The sequence below is a fragment of the Caenorhabditis remanei genome, chromosome I, assembly GCF_010183535.1.
Source record: "Caenorhabditis remanei strain PX506 chromosome I, whole genome shotgun sequence".
NCBI lineage: Eukaryota > Metazoa > Nematoda > Chromadorea > Rhabditida > Rhabditidae > Caenorhabditis > Caenorhabditis remanei.
The window spans coordinates 12,502,552-12,521,436 of record NC_071328.1 but is presented as its reverse complement, the minus strand read 5'-3'; the positions used below and the strand labels follow the sequence as shown (position 1 = coordinate 12,521,436).

General features: G+C 40.8%; 3 protein-coding genes across 3 annotated transcripts; 1 reads left to right on the top strand and 2 right to left on the bottom strand.

Moving 5' to 3' along the window:
• Nucleotides 1–328: 328 nt before the first annotated feature.
• Nucleotides 329–4,489, top strand: GCK72_002810 (uncharacterized protein; the record flags this gene model as incomplete). Its single annotated transcript, XM_003099640.2, has 6 exons — nucleotides 329–548; nucleotides 2,216–2,352; nucleotides 2,427–2,709; nucleotides 3,450–3,893; nucleotides 3,938–4,017; nucleotides 4,259–4,489. 6 exons carry the CDS (start codon nucleotides 329–331, stop codon nucleotides 4,487–4,489), a joined length of 1,395 nt encoding a protein of 464 aa, XP_003099688.2.
• Nucleotides 4,490–4,862: 373 nt separating this feature from the next.
• On the bottom strand, nucleotides 4,863–11,910 carry GCK72_002809 (uncharacterized protein; the record flags this gene model as incomplete). Its single annotated transcript, XM_003099682.2, has 12 exons — nucleotides 4,863–4,993; nucleotides 5,276–6,660; nucleotides 6,704–6,882; nucleotides 6,954–7,110; nucleotides 7,162–8,102; nucleotides 8,592–8,945; nucleotides 8,989–10,278; nucleotides 10,612–10,790; nucleotides 10,844–11,105; nucleotides 11,151–11,515; nucleotides 11,559–11,707; nucleotides 11,756–11,910. 12 exons carry the CDS (start codon nucleotides 11,908–11,910, stop codon nucleotides 4,863–4,865), a joined length of 5,547 nt encoding a protein of 1,848 aa, XP_003099730.2.
• Nucleotides 11,911–12,884: 974 nt separating this feature from the next.
• On the bottom strand, nucleotides 12,885–16,814 carry GCK72_002808 (uncharacterized protein; the record flags this gene model as incomplete). The annotated part of the gene is made up of 7 exons (XM_053723623.1): nucleotides 12,885–13,016; nucleotides 13,062–13,219; nucleotides 13,348–13,502; nucleotides 13,555–13,649; nucleotides 13,694–14,137; nucleotides 14,551–14,669; nucleotides 16,772–16,814. 7 exons carry the CDS (start codon nucleotides 16,812–16,814, stop codon nucleotides 12,885–12,887), a joined length of 1,146 nt encoding a protein of 381 aa, XP_053592268.1.
• Nucleotides 16,815–18,885: the final 2,071 nt, after the last annotated feature.

Here is an 18,885-nt window from a genome sequence, read left to right as displayed (position 1 = left end):
CCTCTTTTTCCGCTCTTCTAGGAATTATTATGTCTTCTTCTTCCTCTTCTTCCATTTGCCCATTTACCTGTTCTAACTAATGATCGTTTAAGAAAGTTCTCTCCTGTTTTCTCCTTTCTTCCAACTCTTTCTTTTCGTTTTACAAATCTTCGCGTGCGCAGAGACTTAATATAATAAATTGCCTCTCCTCTTTAGCTAACTAGCCTTCGATTACTTACTCTTGTATAATTGACATGTCCTCTCCCCCCAATCCAGAAAACCGGTCACTTTATGAATTCACATCGAGGTCACTCAATTCACTCAGCCAATGCATTCTGGATTATGACAGATGATGACACCACCGTTCAAGCTAATGCTTCTTCAATTTTTCTACATTTTAACTCGAATATTCTCTGGAATTCTTTGTCTGGAACTGTGCACTTTCGATGACGGAACATGCGAATGGGACATCAAACCACCGTGGAATGTCGTGTCGTTGGCTATTCTGCCACGCCATCAGCAACCAGGGTTTCTCATTACTTCGAAAACTCCAGATGTCATCACTTCGGGTATTTGGTTTTTTTCTCTGAAATTTGAAAATTTTCGAAAAAATTTTGGTCGAAATGAAGGAAGAATTTTTCTGAAAATATTTTAAGCTCCGCCTCCAAAACAGGAATTTTGAATTCCCGACTGTCCGGATGTCCAATTATGAGAATTTCAAACAAAAAAGTCTCTAAATGATTGTCTGTGTGTGCAGAGCGTCCGAATTCCCAATTTCTATTGATTTTTTTGGATTTTCAGACAAAAATTGAGTCCGGAAAGTCTCAAACATCTATCTAACTTCAAAATCTTGAATTTTCCGATTGTTTGGATGTCTGTCTGTGTGTCCAGATCATGTCCGGATGCCCACTCTAATCTGAGAGTAATCGGATTGTGAGCACCGGTCACATCAGTCATGTTTTGGGGGCGGAGCCTAAAATTTCTTATATTTTTGTTTGTTTAAGTTGTAGATCAAAACTAGAGCCTAACTTTTCTAGTTGACAACTTTTTTGTACAGACATCCCCTAATAAGTTACAAATCGTTCAAAATTACTTATTAGCACTTCACGCTTTTTACAACCGCCCTCTACCAAAACCGTAGAATATTGTGTGGGAAATTGAGAGACTCAGAGAAAAAGAGACATTTTTCAAGGGTATTTCGGTGGAGCACAGTTGTAAGAAGCGTGCCAAGCTAATATCTCTGGAATTGACTTAAAACAGAACGGCTATAGCTCTCTAGGAAGCGTCCGCACAAAAAAGTTGTCCACTAGAAAAGTGGAGCTCTAGTTTTGATCTACAAAATAAGCCTAAATTTGACATTGTTGGGCTACCAGTAGCCCCCGTAACGTTACCTCGAAGTTGATCGTTTTCCACTCTTCGATTCCACTGTCATTTTTCAACCAAAACCTTTGAAACTTGACTTATGTATTACCTAGAGTATCCTGATTAAGAATATGTAAAAAATTTAGATTTTGGTAGTTTCATATTTGAGATACAGTACTGTTCATAACGAAAGTGACACTTGCAATTTTTTTGTTGAAAAGTGTCAACTTTGAACATGTGTCACGGCCTCAGGGATTGTGTAAAAATCAACAACCTCTTGACCGGTAGTTACATCATTTTTAAAATACCAAATAACTTAATTTTTGTCAAAATAAGATAATCTTGAATAAAATTTATGTCGTTGTTGCAGAACTTTCAGTACACAGCCATATACAGTACCGTGCAGTAAGATATACAAGTTGGCCTTTTTCAGTTGAAAATGCCCAACTTTGAGAGGGTGTAACGGTATCACTGACTGTCCCACAAAGTAAATTATGTATAAACCATACAGAACAAAGGTCCAACTTCATTTTTGTAGTTGATAACTTTTTTGTACGGACACTTCCTAGAGAGTTACGGTCCTTTTTAAGCGACATCTCAAAAATTATTCCAGTTTGCACGGAAATGTGACGATTTTACATACAAAAAAGTTGTCAACTACAAAAATGAATCTCTACTTTTGATCTGTATGGTTTATACATCATATACATTGTGGGACAATCAGGTGATACCGTAACACCCTCTCAAAGTTGGCCATTTTCAAGTGAAAAATGCCAACTTGTGTATCTGACTGTACAAAATCACTACAATTCTTTAAATATCTTACTCATTGAAAGAAACTTCTAGTGCCCTTCTAATAGAGGATCGTTTCCAGAAGGTCCATTCCTCCTAGCACAAGGAAAGTTCGCATCAATCCCCACATCTCGAGTCACTTCTCAAAAACTATCGAAATCGGATCACATGAGAATATTGGCGTATCGATATCAAAGAAGAGGAATGGCTACTTTGAGGGTAAAGTATAATTCATGCACCGCTATCAATAGAGCGCACTTACTTTCCCTCTGCTTACCGTATACCATTTCCAGATTCTTCTAAAAAACCAAACGGATGAAGTTCTTCTCGACACTATCTCTCCGAATGAGTTACAAAGAAATAAATGGTTTCGAAGGAGTGTAATATTCCCTCCGATCGAAGAAGATGATCAAACAAGTGTCGTTTTCGAATGTGATAACATTCAGACTGCTGAAGACGTCATCGCAGTTGATGATATCGATGTGGCGACTCCTGCGAATGTTATGTGGGCGGGGCAAGACTCGAAATTCTTCGATGAGGAAGATATCAGGAGGAGGGAGATGAGGAGGAGTTCTAGTGAGTTTTATGAAAAAAAGTTTTGATCTACATTTGTACATTATTTGGAGATGTGCGAATTAAATCTCATTTAACTTCAAAGCCTTATATCTCAAAATCTAAATGAGCTACCAAAAAGTTGTCAACTACAAAAGTGTGTAGATTTTTATCCTTATTACGTTTGTAGTTAACAACTTTTTAATAGCTCTTATAGTTCTTGAGATACGCGCGTTCAAAGACAGACATCTGCGTCCTGACACTGAGATGAGTAGCTTATATTCAAAGGCGCATATCCAAAAAATGAAAAAAAGCTACAAAAAAGTTATCAAGTAGTAAAATGTGTGAAATTTTAAGCTTATCATTTTTGTAGTTAACAACTTTTTAATTTCTCCCCTTGGTGCTGCGATATGATCGTTCAAAGATAGACATCGATCTTGATCATAAGGCGAAAATAAGTCGCTTGTCTTCAACAGCGCATATCTCAATAATTAAAGCAGCTATCAAAAAGTTATCAATTACCAAAATATGTAGAATTTTATGCTTATTATTTTTGTACTTTATAACTTTTTGATTGCTCTCCTTGCTGTGGAGATATGGCCGTTCAAAGCCAGACGTCTGCACTCTAATACTGAAATGAGTCGCTTATCTTCAAAGGCGCATATCTCAAAACCTAAAGGAGCTATCAAAAAGTTGTCAACTACAAAAATAATCACCTAGTTTCGGTCTATGAAACAAATCTAATTTCAATAAAATTCCGCCAGAACTCTCCAAAGTATGCACCCCGATATCGTGTCACTTCCGTTCGACGATCTGCTCGTGGCAATCCTCAAACATTCAACTTCTTCCCAATAAAATAGTGAATGAAGCATCCGGAGAATCCACTCTGACGTCATCAGCCGTCCGTCTTCCAGTCGATGAATCCTCTTTTATTCAACTCCAAATGTTTGATAGTGCCGGTTCGATTAGTTCACTTTCATTCAGAAATATCGGATCAATGAATGAAAAAACGATATGGACTGAGGACTCAACATCTAAAACTCAAGAGAATTCTCAGAATGGATGGAATCGAATTCTGATTCCATTGGATTCAGTTCCGAAGGGAATTCCTGTCGTTTTGATACTTAAATCCATAACTGGATCCAATGATTTCGTGGCATTCTCATCGATTGATTTGGTAGATCAAAACTCGAAAACTATTACTTGTGGTGAGTGGAAAACTGGGTTTTTGAGCTTAAAATTCAATTTTTAGACCAAGTAACCTCCCCTGTCCAGCCACATTCCGGTCAATTCGTCAGGTTGACAGCTCTTCAAAATCTGAAAATGTCACCGGTGAGTCGCGTAAACCCTCTCCTTTATGTATTCCTTGAGTTTTCCGCAACTTTTTACACCCGTGGCCGAGTGGTTAAGGTAGATGACCGGCGATCAAAAGATCGGGGGTTCGATTCTACTTGACAGCCAGCAGTGATTATTTCTTTTTGAAAATTTTCAGATATACTAATATTGAGACGAGGAACCAGAATATCCTCTTAAAATTACAGTTTTTTCTTCGGAAAACCCTAAAACTTTCCAGATCGAATCAATCCTCTACCAACCGCCCATCTCTACCACAACTCCATTTTTCCCGATTCCTCCCCCATCGATTTCTTTCAATATGGATGAGAAAGTATCCAGATCTCCAGTAGCCGTTCTTCCAATTTCTCCCGCCCACGTTTCTGCTCGTGGCATCCCAATCGTCCCAGTTAGTACATTTTCCAATCCTCTAATTCCTTTGAGCATTCCTAAATTTCCATTTCATTTTTAATAAACTGTGTCAATTTGAGTAACAGTTCATTGTGAACAAAATGTCAAAACAATAGAAAGCGAAATGGATAAAAATCGGGAAAGCGGGAAGAACGGGATGATGAAGAAAAATAATACTCGTAGAATAGAGAATTGGGTGGGCTGAGTTTTGAAGAGAGAGATGAACAAAATGGATATTTAAGAGAAGAGAAAATGTGCCAGTTCTATCATGATACAATCATTGTTAAGAATGGAGAAAACTGAAAAGTCAACAAATAAAAATAATAAAAACCAGCAGTTTTTGAAACACGGGGTGGGACTTTAGTTAGAAATACGATAAGTTTAACAACAAGGGAGGGAAAATGTTTTAAAATTCACATAAAAAAACAAGGAGATCAGTAGCTCCAAAGTCTGTTGTCTCCACTGGATCCCATTTGATTACGAAGACGTTCACGGGCTGTTGGAAGAGCGACTTGTGGGGAACCGGCGATTGGCGTCGAACGGAATACTGGTTCACGGAGGCTCACTGCAAAAAAATCAAAATTTTGAAAAGAAAACTTTCTCATCATTCTTATATATAAAAGACAATTGGGCGTTGTCTGAGGCGCTGTCCGCAACGGTTTTGGAAAGAGAAGAGAAACTAAGCCAGCGGGTAAAACCGAACTAGCGTGCTTTGAACACGACCGCCTCTTTAGACCACTCGGCCATGCGGGCACATGCGAAAGTCAATGACCACGTGAATGAAGAGAGACCAGCCGATTGAACCCGCCGAAGGCGGGGAAGAGAGGCTGGTATTTTCATAAAATACCATTTGTGCTGTTGAGCGAGCTAGCCATGGATGTCTGATGTGTCGAGTTATTCAGAGTATTATCTCCAAACGATCCAGATTTATCGAAAATGTTCATTTTCACGTAGATTGCCACGGCGAGAATGATAATTCCAACGAGACAAGTCCACAGAAGAGTTGGGATGATATGAGAATATTGTTGAGCAAGAATCAGAAGGACGTCAATGATTCCACGACTTTCGAGAGCATTGAAAACCTGCTTAGCGGTCTCATCGAGCAGCTGCACGGTGACTGGAACTCTAACAACCTGACCAGTCAAAGTATTCTCAACAGTAATTTGACATTTCTTCGCATGTTCCGTGAAGAGTGCCGCAGATTTCACATTGAGATGAATATTGTAGAAAAGATTGCCCTTTGCTGAATGCTTATCAGTGATTTTCGATGTTTTTGCAACATTCACAATATCTCCCTCACATCCAGATACAACGATATTCTTAGCGTCGTAGGAAGGAACCCAGACGGAAAGAGCAGCGTCGATTTGATTCATGTTTGAGAAGACGAGCTCTTTCTCTTCGACATTGAATGCAAAGTGGAATGGAACCTCCAATTGAGCATCAGCCACCAGAATCGTTCCATCTGAAGCCCATTTCGCTGTGACTCTCGCATCGAACTGATCCTTCAGAAGCTCATCCGGAATAACAATCGACGAAGTTGATATACTTGAGTCAAGTCGACGAATCTCACATCCGTAACCGAAAGATGGACTGAATACGGCAGAAGTTGTCAGCCAGTTGACTGCAGAGATCACTTTTGACTTTCGGACAAAAGCAACTTGACACTCGAATGGAGCACTGATGGTGTCGAATGCACGAATCTGTTCATGTGTGCAGTCTCCGTAGATCGATGAGATCTTGGATTTGGAAGTGTTGTTGGTGATAGCAGTGACTGGAATCATGAATACCGCGTGCTCATCATTACTGACGAAATCTGGCTTCTGTTCTGGGAATCGGAGAGAAGTTGGCAACAAGACAGAGATCTTCGAGTGAATTGTCTGCTGACTAGTGTGCAATCTGACAAATGTATTTCCAGCCTTAGCGAGTTGAGCCACTCCTTGATGCTCATCCAACCAGTTGATTCTTCCTTCGCTTGAGCTCTGAGATGACCAGCGGGAGCCATCTTCCGAAAGAATGTTGGATTGAAGGCAGATGACGTCAGACACGACGAGATCATTGGCGTATTTGTGAGCGACACGAGGTAGAATAGATTCAGAAGCAGAGAGTCGGATGAATGTTGCGATGCTCGGGTTGGCCGCATCTCCAATTCGAAGAACGGTGTCTCCAGCATTTTTCAGAGTGATTGTCAGCGTTTGATTATTGTTGGTGGCAATGATATCAGTCAAGTCGAATCTGAAATCAATATTGGGGAATGATAATCTAGAATTTGCAGTACCTGTGAGGTCTGAAATTGATACTATTGGAAGCAGCAGAGAGACGACGTCCTCGAATGTCACGTGGGATGACGTTGAGTTGGATTTGAGCTCCAACTGGGAGATGGACGATCGGCGAGTTTTCAAATGCACTTCGGAGTTCAGAAGTCGGATGGACGTCGAGGGAAGCGACACGGGAGACCTGGAAGTTAATGACTTAATTTCGCCAAAATTTCAGCGCTTTCACTAAAAACGTTTATCTATTTCACTCACTGTAACTGGAATCAGTACTGTCTCATTATCCGGACTGTTCAGTTTTCTGACTGCTACCACCGCCGATCCTTCTTTTCCATTCGTTCTAAGGAAGCCATCAGAAGTGATAGAAACACGAGTGGAGAAGTCAGATGGGACGGAGAAAGCGGCTTGAGACCTGAAGAATATTATAAATTCTTAAAATTCCAACAGAAATTCTGAAGCTTACCAAACAGTGACCATTTTCAACTGGGAATTCGGTGCTACTCGAACACTATTGACTGCCATTTCTGGTTGAATCAACGAGAGAGCATCTTCAACAGTTACCGTAATCTCTGTCGTGAAACTTTTTCTCTGTCCGACGAAATGTTTTCTAGCTCTCTCATTCAACTCAACGACAGCTCTGACTGTAACTGATCCTCCGCGAATCGCATCAAACCAAATAGCAAACTGATTCTCGGATGGTTCAACGACATCTCCACCAAGTGGGTGAGTTGTAGACAGAACAGATGGGTCAGATACACTCCAAGTGACTTTGAACGGATAGATTGCTCCTCCGAAAGCGAATGGCTCCTCGTCTTCTGCGCCAGCGACAATTCCTCTCAATCTCAAATTAACTCGTCCTCCAGTCTCGACCTTCTGACTCGAAGCAGATAGAACAATTCCACCGAGTGAAGCAACACGAAGGATTACGGTATCTTTTGTAACATGACCATCACCAACACGAACAGTTCCAGTGATTGAAGTCCATCCGAGTTCTGATGAAGTGATCAACGCATTCGGTTCAATTGATGCAATCATTGAGTTGTTCAACGAGAAATCGAGTGGAGGTGTTGGTTGAGGTCCTCCGACAACTTCCAACTGGAATTTGGCATCCGGAATTAGAGTTAGTCGTTTTGGTTGCAAGAAAATCGGAGAGAAGATCTGAACATTGTGTGGTCGAGAAGAGAGAACACGTCCGGAAGATGATTTGGAAGTGGCTGACAAGGAAACGGTTCCGATGGAATTAGCGCGGAGTGTATAGCGAAGTCCGTCGATTTTCTTGAGAATGACATGTTGATTACTGGCATCGAGTTGTGCATCAGCAAGTGGGCGGTGCTCTTTTTCGAATGAGGCTCCGGTTTCATCTTGAGCAAGAATTTCAACTTCGACTTCTTGTCCAATTTCTACCTGAAAATTTTAGATTGGAGTTGGGCATAATAGTTTATAGAAATCGATATCTAGAAGATGAAATCTGTTTTTATCATTTTACAAAATGGGCCGCCGCGTAAGTTAAAACACAATTTCATGGGCTGAAAAATATACCAAAATGTAGATCTCGGCGAGCTCTATGTTTGTGACTCACGGACGGGATCGCGTATCGTTAATGTGCCGTGGGGAAAAAATTCCAAAAAACGCGAAAATGGCCAAAAAAACCATAGCCTGGCCCGCGGCACATAAACGATCCGACATCAGGCCTGTAGGGACATAGAACTCGCCGAGATCTACATTTTGGTATATTTTTCAGCTCATAAAAGTTTGAAGCGAGTTACGCGCCCGTCTCGGCCCGGTTTGCAAGTATGCAATACTTTTCAAAACTTCCCAATTTCAAATCAAACCTTTCTTGCATAATAACTCGTGTTTTAGGAAAAATACGTTAATTATGGCTTTTAAACTTACAAATTGTGGTGCATCAATCGCCAAAGAATGAATATCTGCAATTCTAACTTCAGCATCAGCGTGTTGTCCAATCAAACAAGAATCCGCAATACGAAGACTAATCTGTCCGTTATTCTTCGGTGTGACCGACAAACTTCTCGACCGGAGAGCAACAGATACTGGAGCACCGGCAGTTGGCAGATTGTCTACGTGGAAGTGTCCAGAACCACCAGAAATTGTGAATGTTCCTTTGGAGACGGCTTCATTCCAGAGAACGAGACGAGATGGTTCAACAGTCAACCCATTGGAAACGGTGATTTCGTACTTGGCGGTGAGTGAACCAGCGTGTGCTTCGATTGTTGCAACTCCTTCTTTCTGGAAAAAAGAAAGGTTTTAAAGAAATAGAAGAATTAGATACCTTTCCAGTAGTCACATCACTTTGAATTCCTTGCTTCTTGATTTTAACAAGAGAGCTATCAGAAGTTTGCCATTTCGTCGAGAGACCGTTAATTGAGGCGAGTGGAGTGGCGACACCATTACAAGCTCCCGATCCACGAAGAACGAGTTCAGCGTCAGTTTGAATGAGCATTGAGTGAACATTCAGTGGACACTTCGCTGGGCGTGGCTTATTGTCGAAAATCTCGAGACGAGTTGGTTTGGCACAACAGATGGAAACAGTGACGGTGGAATGGATTGGGAGAGGAAGAGTCGACGATTTCTGATTTCCAACACGAACACGTACGGCTTCTGTTCCTTCCGTTGAGCTACACTTGAAAATGACCTTCTCATTCTCGAATGTCACTTGAAGTTGCGAGGATTTCTCTTGGTTTTCTCTTGTTTTGTAGAAATTCGCCGGATCCAGAATCCATGGTCTTGGTCCGCCAGAAATCACGAGTGGGTGAGAGCTTCCAAGAGCGATAGCCGACGAGTCTTCGGATATTTTGAGTTTCTCGTAAACTGCTACATCGATACTTGCTTTGTGTCCCATATAACTGACAGTGACACGCGCATCTCCAGAAGAAAGTCCTTTGAGAGAAACAGTTCCACATCCAGTTCCGACCTTTGGAAGATGAGATTCTTCATTTGATTCGTGGCGGAGAAGAGAGTTGTCAGATACTTGAACAGATGCTCGGATATTACGGCAATCAGACATTTCAACGAGTTCTCCATCAGAAGTTACACCAGTGAATTTCAGATTCAATTCCAGATTCTCTCCTACAAAAGTCTCTCTGACAGTCTCTCCAAAACCAATTCCAGACACTTCGAGAACATGTACATCGGCTCTATCTCTCAATTGATCATTTCTCTTGTCAGTAGCAACAACAACAGTGTTTCCCAGCGAATTCGCAGTCAATCGTCCAGTAGCCAACTCAACAGTTGCAATATGTCCATCTTCAGATGACCAATCGAACACGCCGCTTCCTCCAGTCGCTGTTAAATCGATTTGTGCTCTTTTCTCGGAGACATATGGAAGATAAATGACTGGTGGAACGATTTTCACCGGGTCGACGAGAGTTGCTCTCTGTTCTCCACCGATTTTTCCACTTTGAGCAATGATTTTTCCGTTGGCATCGATAATCGAAACGAATTTTGTGCGGAGAGTGGTCTTAGCTGGTTTCAGAGGGGTAACGAGGAGCCATGTGCCATTCTGTGATTTGTAGTCCACGCGGAGGAGATTTTCGTCAACATGAGTGTCGAATCGGGAGTTCTGAAAATAGAAAAATAATATTTTGATAAAACTATACTTGCAAACCGGACCGGTGCGTAGCTCGCTTCAAACTTTTATGAGCTGAAAAATATACCAAAATGTAGATTCCGACGAGTTTTATGTCAGTGACCTACTACGGGCCGGATGACTTGTCATTAATGAGTCCCGGGCCGGGCTAGAATGACTTTTTAAGTCATTTTAGCTTTCTTTGACACTTTTTCCCGGCCCAGGGTTCATAGAACTCTCGGAGATCTACATTTTGGTATGTTTTTCAGCTGATTGCGTTTTAAGCGAGTTAAGCGCCAATCCTTTTCGGCCCGTTTCTTTGCTTACATCAGCTACAAACATGACATTTCCATGCTCATCAAGCAATTCCACATTGATTGTATACTGTTTTCCTGTCTCAAGCATCCAATTCTCGCCTGAAACGTGCCATTGGACGGATTCAGGGTCGACGACGTGAATCACAGTTGATGGTGGGCGGAGACCAGCTTTCGCGCGAACGTCGACGTCTGCAATTATTGTTTTTAGAAGAGATTTTCCTTTGAATCTCTGTGAAACTCACGGCTACTGAGAAGGTGCACTGCGGAGTTTCCTGTTGTCAGAGCTCTAACTGATGAAGTTTTCTTGTCGAGTGACGCGACATTACCACCGTCAATCACGAGTTCGTAGGATGGATTTGGCATGGTGACGATTTCAGTTCCACGTTGTTTCACAATAAGAACTTGGAATGGGATAACAGAGTGAACTGGCATATAGATGTCTTGCGATGGAACGAGAAGGAGGTTAGCGACGACGGCAAGTTCCACATTGTGAGCGGCTACTTTCTAAAAATATATTATTGAATTCAAAATATTCAATTCCAAGCTCACCTGCAAGTACGAATCGCTGAACTTCGTAGTCAAAGTGGCGGTTCCCGTGCCAACTCCCTCGATGAGAATCAAATATCCTTTCTTTCTATTCTTCTCCAACTTCACAATTTCCGATGGAGCTTCATAAGTTGACTGTTCGAATGGTACGATTCGGAGTGGTTTCGCTTTGTTGGATGATGTTGAAGAGAGTTCCCATTCCAGAGCGAGTTCGCTGAGAGTTGAGAATCGGTCGCCGTCTGCATTGAAGGCGTCAACAGTCATCCGAGCGGGAGCGGCGTCCACAAAGAGTACTTTTGTAGTTGTTTCGATACTAATCGTGGCTATTTCATCGACAGTAACTCCGCAACTCAATGTAGTACCAGATCCTGAAAAATAGATTGAGACTATACTTTTTTTCAAACGAAATACCTTTATCCTCTGCAAAAATGACAGCAGACAATTCAGAACTTCCGACACTTCCTGGCTTAGCAACTGAACGAATTTCAGCCCGATCCGAGCATCCGGCTCCAGTTGTGTCTATACTTTTCACCGAAACTATATCTGGACGAGTTGATCTCCTTAAACCAACAAAATTAACGATTTTTCTTCAATGTTGAAGTAATTACCAGTGAAAACATCCTCCAATTGGATGAGTTACTTCGAGTACAAAGGAAACGGGGACAGTCGGGTGGTACGGTAACAAGACTCGTGGGACATTGAGACGGTAGGCTGTGGAGACTTGCGCAATGGCAAGTGCAAAGAGTAATCGAAGCAGAATCATTGATTGATTCACTCGGTTTACTCACCTGGAATTTTTTAAATTGGTTTCAAACTTTTTAATCCCGCTATTTCGGTTTTCAAGAAAAAATAAGACGATTTGTGAGAAAAAGAAAAGAAAATTCAACTTTTCTTTTAAAATTTGGAAAAAATCGTTGAAAAACAAACATTACTGCGAAACAAACTTATAAAATGCGAAAAATTGCGCTAAAAATTTTAAAATTTTTCCGTTGTACGCAAACACCGGGCGTCAAACTTCACGACAGTGAACTGAAATGAAGATCGTAGTCGCCGGAAAAAATAGTGGCGCGAATGAAAATTTTGCTTAAAATTTAGTTTTCTTTGATTTTCTGCTGAAATTAATGAGTCAAAATCGCTGAAAACTTGTTAAAGTACTAATTAAAATACTAAAAATAAGATTATGCACAAGTTTTTTGCAATAATTCCACGAAAAACATTGAAAAACTAAGAATCGTTTGAAAATGTAATATTATTCGGAATTTTACAAAAATTCTTTTTTCAAATGTTGCTGAAGCATGAAATCAAGCCGCGTTTCGTTTTTCTTGACATCCTTCAGTTTTCCCGTCTGAAAATTAGTAAAACTTGCGCTAAAAACCGATAAAAAACCAAAAAATGTAACAAAAAATAACAGAATGGGAACGGATCTTTATTCGTTCAAAAAGAAAAAAAAGAGACAGTTCTTGTTGAATTTAGTTATAGACAGATGTTATTTAGATGCTTCGAGAGTTGATGTTATACAATAAAGAGAGATGTTCTTAATTGGTGTGGTGGTGGTGATTTCAGTGTTAATGAGACATGTTAATGAAAAAAAAATTTTTTTGTTTTTGAGAGATTATATGCGATTATTTGAATTGAGAGTGAGAGAGAGCGAGAGATGTTAAAAAGAAAATATTATATATTTTTTGGGGGAATAATTAGGTCCGAAAACCAGTAGTGATCTACACGGGATTAATTAAATTAATCGAGATGATGCCATTGAGCGACTTGTCTTCCTGGATTTTCGAGAACCTCGACGACGTGAGCATCCTCCATGTTCAATAGAGCACGGCCGATAACGTCGTTTCGGTTGACACGATCATGGTTGATTACCTGAAATCATTAATTAGTGGTACAATAGAGCGAAGTTACACAAACCTGAAGGTCAATGACAGAATGTTCCAATCGATCATCTGGTAGCTCGAAGACAAAAGACTCGTTGTAAACCGGATTCAATGTTGATCGTCTGACATGGGTTCGCTTTTTGACAATGCGTTCGCCACTTTCCTTTCGCAAGTAGAGTTTCACGAATGGGTCTTAAAATAGACAATTTAAATGGCATGTTTCTTTTCGCCCACTTTTCGTAAACTGTCATTCAAGTCAAGCGAAGTGGAAAAGGAAGGAAAAACTTTTCTTTTTTTCTTTTCTTTGCTATGCCTCTTACCTGCAGTTCCGGCATCATTTCGTCCGCCAAGTCCACGAGCTTTGAGCACAACAACCGTCAAGTTGTTGAACGCGGCTTGATAGGTCAAAGAGAGAAGGAGCTCACCGCGAGCGGCTACAGTATCCGTGGCACGTGGCAGGAGTGGGAGTTCGACTCTGGAAGAAAGATACGGTAGGGAAGAGCAGGAGGTGAAAGAGTGGGTATTACCTCATCTCACTGTGCACTTGAAGTTCCGCATCAGCCAATCGATAAACGCATTCTCCAACGACAGTATCACGGGAGTAACGGTCGAAGGCAACGACCTAAACTTTGAAATTTCAATGAATTCTTATTCTAGTTGTGATACCTGGAAGTGCAACGTGGCAAAGTTGACTTGCTCATGAGTGACACCATACATTGCGAACTGCTCCTCGTAGACCGGGTTAGTGGTGGAACGAACGATTCGGGTCTTGACACGATGCTCTCGTTCCGGAAGGAGTTGAAGCTTGACATACGGGTCGAGAAGACATTGTCCATCACGCGAAACCACCATTTCGCACAGATTCCGACAGTTGATGATACTGACGAGAAGTGTCAGAGTATGGGGATCATAGCTCAATGTGAAGGCGATATTTCCACGTTCCGATGGAAGTTCGGATGGAGAGAGTTTGCGGGTTCGATCCTCGAGAAGAGTTTGTAATGGGACGACTGGTGATGGAGTAGAGTCATTTGAAAGTGGCGATTGGAGGGGAGACGGCGATTGTTTAAGGCCTCCAGGACCCTTGGGAAATCCTCCGCGGACGGCAATCACCTAAAAGAAAATGCTCAATTTTTTTTGTGTGTGTGCGTAGTCCTTGGTCCGGAATGATTTGAGCGTAAACAAAAGCTTTCTTTTCTTTTCTCTCTTTTCTATATCCTAATGAAATTTTGGGTCTCCCCATGCCTTCGGAACAAACATTGACGTCTTCTGTTCTTCTAAGAAACATCTCCGGAAATAGAGCCAGTTTCAGAAGTAATTAAAGAGCAAGTGCAAAAGAAATTTGCACTTTCGTTTCTTTTCTGGAACAGACAGAGACCAGAGTCTAGGTGTACTTTCATGTGAGTCAGGAATTAATGGCATTCTGAATGCCTGCCCTTGAAATTCTAGACACCACCGCGTGCCATCAAGCCGTGTCGATTTACGAGAGCTCGTCGTAAATCGACATTCCACGTGATTTCACTAACCTGCTTGGGTGGGAGAAGAAGTGATGGGTATTGACGACGTTTACGAACGGCGAGAAGGGCGGCAACGGCTACAAGAACCGCGAGACCGACGGCTCCACCAACTCCGAGATAGAACCATTCTGCAAAAATCAACATAATTCATTTCTCATCTCTGATCATTCTACATTTAGTCAATAAAAAAAGTTTTTCAGATCTCTGAGCGCTTCTCATAATCTCCCGTCTTCTCTCCCCCTCAATTAAGCCTCATTTCACATTCCTACATAATCAGCTTTCCCCTCTCTTTTCCTTAATCATTTTGCTCCTCGAGCTAGAATAAATAATTCCGGACGCTGTCCCCCCTCACGGAAGAGAAAATGACTAGAATAACATGTCAAAAAGAAAAAAGAAAAAAAACAAGGAAGAACAAGAGGATTTCCTTGTTCGTGAGAGGATAATGGGGGTTTCTTCTTGAAAAGTGTGTCCGGTTTTCTCGAAATTATAAGGTGTCTTCTGGGAGACAAGAAAAAAGTTGGCAAAAAAGAAAAACATTTTGGTGGCAAGCGGACTCGAACTCTAAAGTGCGAACGTGACAGGCAAAATAGTAATCAGTGATTTCTCAATAGGCTCCATAGTTTTGAAGAATCCATTTTCCATTTTCGAGCGAAATTCATTCAAAAAATGAAAAAGAAGAAGACAGCCGCCTACACAAAAAGCTTAGTCTTACCTAAACCCCCTAGCTTATCTTTATCCCCTAAATGCTCTTTTCCTTATGAAATTGACTGGACCCGTCATAATCCTCCCAAGTTAGAAATCCGGAGAGTAATGTGACGTCATATCCTGCTCTATTTCTGATTTCTGACCGGAAGTTCAGAAATCTTTCTGGCTTCTTGAGAATTTCTAAGGATGCGAAAATGTTTTGGTTGTTGCTTTTTTTGAAAATTATTTTCTCACGGGAACACAAAACAGTAAAACCAATGGAAACAACTTGTGAGACATGATGTCAGGTATTTAGAAAAAAAGCTATTTCGAATTCTAATGTAGACGTCATTCGGGAGAAAAAGTGTTCGTGATATCATTGAAGCGAGCAAGCTTTGGCTTATGACCACCTTAGGGATGTCGGCTCAGTTCTGTCCACGTAGCGCAGCCGGACCCCATCAAAATCGTTTTCGCGTTCCTATTTTAAACTCTAATAACCTCCAGATGAAATGACGTCACAACTAGGAGTCCTAGAATATTCCAAAAAAACTTTTGCAAGTCCTTTTTCTATAAAGAGTGTCGAATTACGTGCTCTCCGCAGGGACCAAGTGACGATTGGCAATTCGAGAGAAAAAGAGATTTTTGTGATCAATTTGGAAAATTGTGTCTTGGTAAACAACTCAAAATTATAGGGTGTTATTGTATTCTGATTGGCTGATGGATTCTGAGAATAATTGAGTCATGATTCTCCAGAAGCCATATGATGAGGAATCAGAAGGCATGTACTTTGTGAAAATGTTGTTTTCGGGGTTAAGAGAGATCTTTCGAAAGGGAATAACAAAAATATGATCGCTTGGAATAATGAACACCCCCTAGAGGAGGGAGAGGCTCGGAATATATTTATATGTGATCATAGGAAAAGGAGAAAATGATCAGTTTCAGAAGAAAAATGAATCATTTTTAACTTTCAGAATGTCTCTGGCATGAGAGAAAGTATGATTCATTCTAAGAGAGAACTGACTAGGGAAGGCCTCCAGGTGGCCAGGTGAGGTAGTGAGGGAAATAAATTAGTCAGTTTTGAGAAGGTGCGTCAATTTTACATTGGCTGTGTAGATCAAAATAAGATCTACATTTTTGCAGTTGGAAGTTTTTTGATATCTACTCTAGTATTTGAGATATGAAGCTTTAAAGATGGAGAGATACGCAGAGAAACGAGAGTGTCTGACTTCTCTGCGTCTCTCACTCTCGCCGCCTATCTTCAAACGTGTGTATCTCAAAATCTAGAAGACGTATCAAAAAGTTGTCAACTGCAAAAATATAGAAGATATCTGGGCGCACAATTTTGTAGTTGATAACATTTTTGTGTGAGGTCACCCTACGAAATTAAAGCTTGACAAAGTTGACAGAAAAGTTTTCCAAACTACAAAAGTGTGTCGCCAGACAATAGCTTCAAATAGTATTCAAATTCGAATTGATTTTAAGAGGATTTCCTCGCCAATTTGTACTGTCTAGCTACATTTTCAATTTTTCTGAAAATTGTACTTACCGTGTCCCGCGCTCTTCGCCAACCCCTGTTGATAGTGGGGCATGTGACGAGAGAGGGCGTCTGCTGTGTCGATCGGCGTCCGAAGAAATGCGTCGACCGAAAAGAAAAAGTGAGTGAAAGGAAGCTTGGGGCTCTGTGAGCCAAAAAGAAGAAGAAGAAAAGTGAAAAGAGAACGAGAGGGGAGGGAGAAAAGTGGGGCGGAGTCCTGAGAAGACGTTGTGTCAGTCAGCTGAAAAGAAGAAAAAAGAGAGAGAGAGATGGAGAAAGAATGACGAATAAGTATGGAGCACTTGTTGCTCCCCTCCCTACAATCGATGCCGCTGCGCGAGCCGCTTCGCGCCAGACGACGTCACAAAAGGGCGAGGAGAAGAAAAAAGAAAAAAAGAGAAGATGAAGAAGGAGGTGTGAAAAAATGGCGAGATGAGATTAGAAAGGAAAAAAAGAAGAAGAGAAAAGTAATTGAAAAAGATATAGGACTACGGTAGCATAGATTTATGACCCCGCGTCCTCGAGAGCTTTTTCATATTAATCTTTTATGGGGGAACAAGAAGTGAACTCACTTTCAAAATATGAGAAAATCTTCTAAGGGACTTTGAGAAGATTCTGGAGAAAGCTGGCTTAGGAGATAATATGTGTCAGCTATGTCTGGTACCAGGCACAACATTACACTGCGGCAGAACTTAGAAGAAGAAATCGGAAATGTTTGAGATACTGTAACTCTGCAATCAGATATCCAGATTTTATAAATTTTTGGTTTTTAAATGGAAAAAGTCAAAGACTTCATTTTTGTAGTTGACAACTTTTTTGTAGCTCCTCTAGATTTAAAGATATGAGGCTTGGAAGATAGGCTCTGTAGGGAGAGAGAGAGAGTAGAGAGATGCAGAGAAACGAGGGTGTCTGACTTCTCTGCGTCTCCAACGCTTATATCTCGAAACCTGACAAAGCTATCAAAAAGTTGTCAACTACAAAAATGGAGATGTAGGTTTGATCTACCCGAAAAATATAAGATTCGTTGAATTTGGACATTGTGGAGGCACGTGGTGAGCTTGTGAAATTGAGTGATTTTTTCTAAAAACTCTAAAAACCTACAGTCTTTGAAAGCGTATATCTCGAAATCTATAACAGTTGGGAAAAAGTTATAAACTACAAAAATGTAGAACAAGATTTGATCTACCCGAAAAATTAAACTTTCACAGCTTTCGACAGTTTACTACTCCTCAACTTCGACTAGCTTCAAACAGATAAACTCATCTTGGAGAAGGAAACTTTTCTCTTTCAAACAAGATGCTTAATCCCTTGGGAAGAAGATTAGACCAGAAAGTAAAGTTCAGGAAGAGAATTAATTCTAAATGGCAAGTTTAATGCCATTCGCCTCATAGAGATTATCTTGCACCTGCCTTCTTCCCCCACCTTTTTTCATTCGTCTGGAATTTTTGAGTAGATCAAAAATATTTTAAAAATCTCGAAGGTTCTGGAAGATGTTACCCCCTCCGTTAAAAACATAGTTTTGATACATTCAAAATGAAGTTCAAAAAGTCAAACCCTCTCTTTCTCCCCCTTCTTTAGTCATGCACATCACATCCATCCGCCTCACAAAGTGCTCTTTGATTCGTAATTTGTCTGCGATTGAGAGAAATGTGACATGACATGTTCCTCAGATTCTATAACTACAGAACTATAATGTCTAGGTTATTTTTGTTTTGTTATTAAAATTGAAAAAAAAAAACAAAAAATCATACTGGAGTCGAACCAGTGACCCTGCGGACCAAAATCAAAAGTGCACACCGTTTCGCCAGCTAATCACGGAAGTTAGTTAGGCGTGGGTGGATATAAGAAAGCACTGCTTTTAGGTAAGGGTTGGGTAGATTGTATGACTTCATCCGTCAGATTTCCGGCTCTTTTCGAAAAGGAAATGAGAGCACTTTGGGAAAATCCCCTTAAAGGAAGTGAGGATTAAATTAGAGAAGAGATTTCGGAAATTTATAAAAGAGAGAAGATTATGGAAATGAAAGGATGCTCTAAAAGGAACGGGGCAGTGATGATGTCATAAGAGGAGAGAGATGTTACAAGAATTGGTCAGTAGAACATTCTAGATATATATTGATAATTACGGG